The sequence below is a fragment of the Dreissena polymorpha genome, chromosome 9 (assembly GCF_020536995.1).
Source record: "Dreissena polymorpha isolate Duluth1 chromosome 9, UMN_Dpol_1.0, whole genome shotgun sequence".
NCBI lineage: Eukaryota > Metazoa > Mollusca > Bivalvia > Myida > Dreissenidae > Dreissena > Dreissena polymorpha.
In genome coordinates, this window is record NC_068363.1 from 23871973 (window position 1) to 23879450 (window position 7478).

General features: G+C 34.0%; 1 protein-coding gene across 1 annotated transcript; it reads right to left on the reverse strand.

Moving 5' to 3' along the window:
* Positions 1–33: 33 nt before the first annotated feature.
* LOC127845425 (acyl-coenzyme A diphosphatase FITM2-like) lies at positions 34–7142 on the reverse strand. Its single transcript, XM_052376327.1, has 3 exons — positions 7089–7142; positions 6496–6583; positions 34–4736 (listed from the first exon to the last, which is right to left on the reverse strand). The coding sequence occupies exon 3, from the start codon at positions 4715–4717 to the stop codon at positions 3782–3784; it is 936 nt and encodes a 311-aa protein (XP_052232287.1). The 5' UTR covers positions 4718–4736; positions 6496–6583; positions 7089–7142; the 3' UTR covers positions 34–3781.
* Between the last annotated feature and the right edge of the window lie 336 nt (positions 7143–7478).

The window sequence follows — 7478 nt, forward strand, 5'->3', positions numbered from 1 at the left end:
TGTGATGAGATAATTAAACAAAAACTTTACAAGTAAGTTTGCAAGTAATTTATTGCATCCTTAATACTTCCTTACAAAGTAGGGATTTAAATCTGGGGGAAAATGCTCATTCCATCAAACAAAAATCTGGATATGGTGTCTAATTCACAATGTGGTGATCAATTGAAGCCAGTTTAAAAATTGCACAATCAACAAGCAAATACATGTAAACAACATGCAGAACACAACAAGTGCACCCTTGGGTAGATTCCAAACATATGAGTCGTGTTCTGGGAAAACTGGGCTTAATGCTTGTGCATAAAGTGTCATCCCAGATTAGCCTGTGCAGTGCGCACAGGCTCATCAGGGACGACACTTTCCGCTTTAATTAAATAGATTTTCGGTAAAAAGGGACTTCCTTCAAACGAAAAATACCATTAAAGCGGAAAGTGTCTTCCCTGATTAGCCTGTGCGGACTGCACAGGCTAATCTGGGACGACACTTATTGAACAAGCATTAAGTCCAGTTTTCTCAGAACACGACACATATCATATACAGATTTATGTATCTGAATGATACTGGTCTAAATACAATATTGTGGATTTCATTATAAATAACACCAGGGCTATAGATAACTTTTGGGGTATATTGGGTAATCAACCCCTGTTTTTACAACAATAGGGTTTTTGTAAATTCAATAGTTTTAACAACAAATTTCACTCCCTACTTTTAAGCTTAATTGGGTTTTTCACCCCGGTTTTTAAACTCAATTGGGTAATTTAGGGAATGACATATATAATATAATAAAAATCTACTAAGGTTACTATATTATTTATACAAATGGAATTCAAAAAGGTACCTGTACGTAACAACAAACAATTACTGAATTTCTGATCAAAGTTCATTTATTTTTGCGTTGAATAAGACCGAGTTCGTGAAAATCGCTGCACAATTGATGAAGTTATGGCTGTTCAAAGCGATGCACCCCGTTTTCTAGTCATTTTGAGTTGAAAACCTTGAAAATGAAAGTAGAAATCGGTCCGGTCTACGAATAATTATGATAATACCCCAAAGATTGATAACCACTGGAAAGACTGCCTTCTTTTCTTCATAGGACGGCATATAAACTATCCGGTACATTTTTGTATGGAAAATAACGAGACTAAAAAATACACCCGGTGTTTGTAAGAATTGCGTTTCGTGACGCAAGGTTTTTTACGGAAATTGCGTTATAAAATTGGGTAGTTACCCTTTATTTTGAATTTAATCACGTTTTTGGTTATTTTCATTGCGTAATAACACAAATACGCTTGTTATCTATAGCTCTGTAACACACAAGCACATATTTTTATGCTGAATCAAGCCTAACATTTCTCAGTTTCTAGAGTAGTCTCTTCTTGCATCTTTTAAATTATCAATAAATAGCCAACTTAAAATTATGTTTATTGTTGTAAATTGTCAGTTTATGTTCATACAATGTTTGGTCTTTACAAAGTAGTTTACATGACCTAACTATAGTACAATATACTGAGCTTTAACATTAATTAATATAAATAAGGTCAATTAAACAAGGGCAAATGGCTCACCTGAGACCTGAAAGAATGGTTCTGAAAAACTTGGGCATAGTATCATTAGAACACAAATGCTTTTAGCAAGTTTCATGAGTTTTTCTTAAATTTTACCTGGGGACCAAGTGTGTAACCCCACATTACTCAGCTTAAAACTCAGTCGAGATATCATATGGAAAAATGTTCTGACCAAGCTTCATGAAGATTGGGCAACAAATGTGATGTCTAGAGTGTTTACTATGTAAATGATTACGACAGGCAAAAGCTGATCACAAAAGCTCAACATGAGCATGTTGTGCTCATGTATGCTGAAAATTATGATTGACAATTTTCATAAATAAACTTTAAATGAACATTTAATTGTATGGGTCTTAATACTGTTACGTAAATCTTCGTAAGTAAACAAATTAAAAATAAAATGGTCACAGTAGAAACAATCAAGGTATACATGTATACATTTAATTTATGTCATCGTTTCATGGCAAACTTATGAAATGAAAAATACTTCAAACATAGACCAATTGACTTTAGTTACAATGTGCAATGATAAAAAAACAGAACACTTATGGTTAGGCAAAGGTGGGATATTTACAAAATCAGAACATATGTTTAACATGAACATAAGAACTTCAATTAACTTCATAAAATATGACACATATAACTTATATTATAAAATCAGAAAAGCCTTTTAAAACTTCCATGTTTCATAATATAATTGCGAAATAATATTGTGGTAATGAAGCTTATGTGTAGCACTCAGCCCTGAAACGAATTAATCTGGAGCATAATATTCCCACACAGGACTCGCCAAAATTAAGTTTAGTTAAAGTTACAAAATCAGCCTATATATTGTCAAGATAAATATTCTAACAAAGTTTCCTTACGATTGAGTGCAGCTTTCTATTATGGTTACCAAGGTTTTTAATCCTTTCCCACTCAGAAGCAAAGTGAAAATGGCTATGTGCAAACAGCTTAAAATCAAGCAGCCTGCAAGTAACTGGCAGTCTGTTCCAGTTTAATGCTGTTTGATACTCATCAGTATCGAAGGGTTGGAAATGAAGGCTTTACAACTTCAATCTAGTAAGAAAGGTCTTTAATTAAATATAACTTTCTGAAGGACTACAAACATGTCAAAATATGTAACTAAGTGGTAAAGGGTTAAGATTAGACATTTTTAGTTTTGACCACGATTTAAATGGACATTCTGACCATGTTTCATCAAAATTGAGTCGTAATTAAGGCCTCTTAAGGATTTTACCAGGTGACCTCCTTTTCTGACACATTTGACCCAGATTCAAACTGAAACCAAGATAAAAAAAAGATATTGCCAAGACAAACATTCTGACCACGTTTACATGTATCAAGATCGGAAGACAATTTTGCTTCAGAGGCTCTAGAGCCATAACAAACTTACAGCTGACGACACCCATGGCAAAATTCATTAATGAGAATGACAGTCGCCAGATATAGCAAGAACAAAGTAGCTCAACACAATCACTCTGTGGATAAGTAAACATTATGTATTTATGTGTTTTTTTCCAGCATTATGGGAATAGGGTCAGATTGGGAAAAATCGCATGGTTTTGACTCAAATTGGGAATAAACTTACTAAGGTTCAACTTATAGAACTTGATGGGAAAAGAACTATATATTTTTTTAACTTATCAAAAAAAGTTAATGTTCAGACTTATCGAAAAAGTAAATACAAACAAACCTACATGTACAATTGGGAATTTTTAGGTCCCATTTACATGTAACATATACTTTGTTCAATTGGGAATGGGTACCCCTAACAGACCCAAAGAAGGAAAAAAACACTGTACACACTGCAAAGTATTGTGTTCTGACTGAAAAATATTGAGGACAGTGTACACAAAACAAAGCAACAAAAAGCCATCAAAGAAATTAAAAGCAGGTTCTTACTAGTAACAACAAAACAATATTGCACATTTATACAACAACCAAATAACTTCAATTACATATAAATTATTTTGCAGATGAAAAATAGCCATTTTCAATGTATGAATTAAACTTAACAAAACTTAGTTATCATTTTCAAATATAAAGACTGTTTTATACATTTATGAATAATGATGCTGCAATATTGAAATTTTACATTAAATTCATATTATGTTATAACATCAACAGATGTAACACACCATATTATTTCTTTTAATTCATTTGCTCTTTAATATTGTTGCTTTCCTTGCCATTGTATTTCTAGTGAACTAATTTTACTTCAGCTTCATGTAGTTCAAAACGCTCTGACCAGGCTGCCCTGGAGCGAACTCCATTTTCGATTCCAACAAAACTCTGTACGTAACGAACCAGCAACCAACAGCAACAAATGCTGCACCTATCTTCTGAGTCATGGTGTGGAATCTGTACACGACAGATATGATCAGCATAAATTCACAGAATATCATCCAAAATGTAAGCAGTAGAATGCACAGCTTGATCCAAGGTGTTAACCTCTTGTAAGAATTCCTTGCCTCCGAAACTTGTTTCTCACTCAAGTTCTTCTTATTGGCAAGGTCTTCTTCTCTCAGTAACAAATCTAGTTGAATCCATGCTTTGAAACTTTTGACTTCTTCAGAAATAGTCAGAAGATTGTGAATAAGCAAAAACACATGCCCTGATAGATCGAAACCGAGCCAGGCACGGCCAGCTTTCAAACAATCAGATTTTGTCCTCAGACTGGATATGGAGCAAGTCCCAAATACAGAATCCACATAGCTAAAGGTGCTCGTCATAACATACCACCAGGCCGCTGCCAGAAACATTCTAGGAAGATGCTTTCGAAAAACAAGTTTTAGGTTTCCGCAGTTTGCTACAAAACTTGTCAAAAAGACGTATATGCTAAGTAAAACAAAAGTCCATCCAAATCCAAAGGACATAAATATCCGGTTAAGTACATTTTTCTTGTCGGAGAAGTACGACTTGGGAAGAGCGAAAATATCCGAAAATACCGATCCGACTAATACACCAGTTAAGTACACGCCAATTTTCACCGATGTATCGATATGAAGTACTTTCTTGCATAACGACATCGTCAATATGGACATAAAATGGCCAACATGGGTTGGTTTTGGAAGCGATTTCTTTCCGGATTTTTTTGTATTTCCATTTTGTGCAGCATTTCTCGGATGAGTTGTACTTCTTGACGCCATCTTGAAACTGAAATCAACCCTAAGAATAGAAATTAAAACAAACATCCAAGCAAAAGTTCAGAATGTGCACACGGCATTTTTACCATGTCCAGTGCCTAAGCTCCGTTAGGGCAACTGCCTAAAAAATCTTAAAGAAAATAAAAATGTATCGAAATTAGTGAATGCTGAACTGATTAAGGGCCACGCGCTTTAAACGGATAATCATAATCAAAGCGCTGAAGGCACGAAATTTGTTCGCTGTTGTATAATCTTAGACGCAGCTCGGTTTTCAAAATTATGTTATAGCTTTTTATATCGCAAGTTTGAAATGACCACAACCAATTCAAATTTATAAAGAGTGTGTGTTAAAACACAGGTCGAGATGTGTTGTTGGTTTCTTTTACAAATCATTGATACAGCTAATCAGCGTGCACATGCTCATCTTATTTGACATGCATTAGGCCCCGTTTTCCCTGAATGCAGCCAATATGTACAGATTTCAATGATAAACACTAGACTGTCCAGCGTTGTCTCACAAGCAGTTAAATATACACTATGTACTGTACCAATGAGAGCAGGAAGATGCGGTGGTTAGACAGACAGACAGACAGAAAGACAGGCAGACAGAAAGACAGACAGACAGACAGACAGACAGACAGACAGACAGACAGACAGACAGACAGACATACAGACAGACAGACAGACAGACAGACAGACAGACAGACAGACAGACAGATAGATAGATAGATATATACATAGATATATACATAGATAGATACATTGATAGATACATAGATAGATACATAGATAGATACATAGATACATAGATACATAGATACATAGATAGATAGATACATAAATAGATACATAGATAGATACATAGGTAGATACATAGATAGATACATAGATATATACATAGATAGATACATAGATAGATACATAGATAGATACATAGATAGATACATATATACATAGATAGATACATACATAGATAGATACATACATAGAATAGTCATGAACTGTTCTGAAGTAAAATGCACATCCCAAAAGAAAAACGTTTGGCCTTTGCATTGTCGGAGATGTTTGCAAAGCTGTCAACTTGAAGTCATGTATAATAGATCCAAATTTAGTTCTCATTTATGAAAGTCTACCCATAATTGGAACTATAAGCAGATCATATTATTATTATAAATGTTAAGATTGCCTACCGGGCGTATATTTTTACCTGTATGAATGCTTTTCATTTACAATGATTTCCAAACAATAAAAAATATATACAAATAAGCTGGAAATTAACTTAGCTTCAGAACGGATATAATTATAAAACCTCAAAGTTCAATGAAAATGATCTACAATGCATCAGATTGGGCATAAATCAGCTGTAATAGTGAGCTTTTAAGTTTATAACTGAACTGCACTCATGTCATATCTCGACATCATTGTACAGCACCATGTTATATCATTTTTTTATCAACATGTTGAATGTAAAGTCGAATTTTTCCACCAATACGATTTTTTTTTAAGAAACCCTGGCTGATATGTTACTCGGGGTCATTGATTAGTATAATTGTCCTTGCAAAACTTTTTCACTGGCATACCTTTAAAGAAATTTGTAAATAAAGTGCTAAATATGGGATATATCCCTGCATCGTCGACTTTAAATAGCCATATTTCAATAAATTCTGAATATTTATAACCAGGATTTTTCTAACATACATGGTAATACCTCCTTTGCATACACCAAAATATATTTTAATTCAAAAATGCCTTTAAACAATTATAGAACTGGATGTACTTACCCTACCGAAATTCATCGAAATCTATCGGCAACTTTTCCTAGCACATCCAACTTCTCACAGCATATCGGGTTTCCGGGGGGTGAATATCCTGTCCGAAAAATTGGAGTCATTAATTTAGGACGAAAACCCGTATATCCGAAAATAAAGAGTCACGAAAGATAATTATAATTCCTAAAAAAGCGTGTGACCGAAAAACTTAGTGTCCGAAAACTTAAGAGTAATTACGGTACACCTATGTGAACATATAAATCATTTTTAACACCTCCTATAAATGTTATTCAGATTGATCTTCTATTCAATGAATTATCATTAAACGAGAACCATAAATAGCGACATGGTAAGCTGACCAACATTTAGGCATCTGGAAAATCTCCCGTTTAATTACAATACCGAGACGTTGGTTCTGTAGATTAGCACAGACAGAGAAAGACTCGCGCCATCTGACTCTAAAGTTAAAACTAAATTATTATAAACGCGTTGTATGATAAACTATAGGACTAGAACACATGCAGTATATTGTCATAATGGCACCGCTTGTACATTGCATACAGCTATTCAAAGATGTAAATAAAATTGTGATCCATTAATTATACCAAACACTATAAAAGAAACTATCCTTCAGCAAGCCAAGTTATTTAGGCCCACATGCAATGCATAAATGTTTGCAAAACTAAAGCAGTAAAGTTTCTTTGAAGGGTATGTGTAGTAATTCATTTTATTGGTGTTATATATTTTATCCCACTTTTACAGCGAATTTGATTGATTAAAGCCCCGTCGATTAAATTTCTGTTATAATCAACGGCACGACATGACGTCATTGTTTCGACAAATGACGTCTTAAATCCAGCGAAAATATCCAGTTATGTTTAAATATAAAGGATTTCTGAATAAAAAGTGGGATAAATAGAATAAAATTTTAGTGTTGATTATATATCAGGTTTATCCTGCGAGGCTTAGAAAACAAAAAGCACGAGCCTTGGCGA

Bases quoted from the DNA above. Each gene is read 5' to 3' on its own strand.
- LOC127845425 (XM_052376327.1), bottom strand. From the start codon at position 4,717: ATGGCGTCAAGAAGTACAACTCATCCGAGAAATGCTGCACAAAATGGA.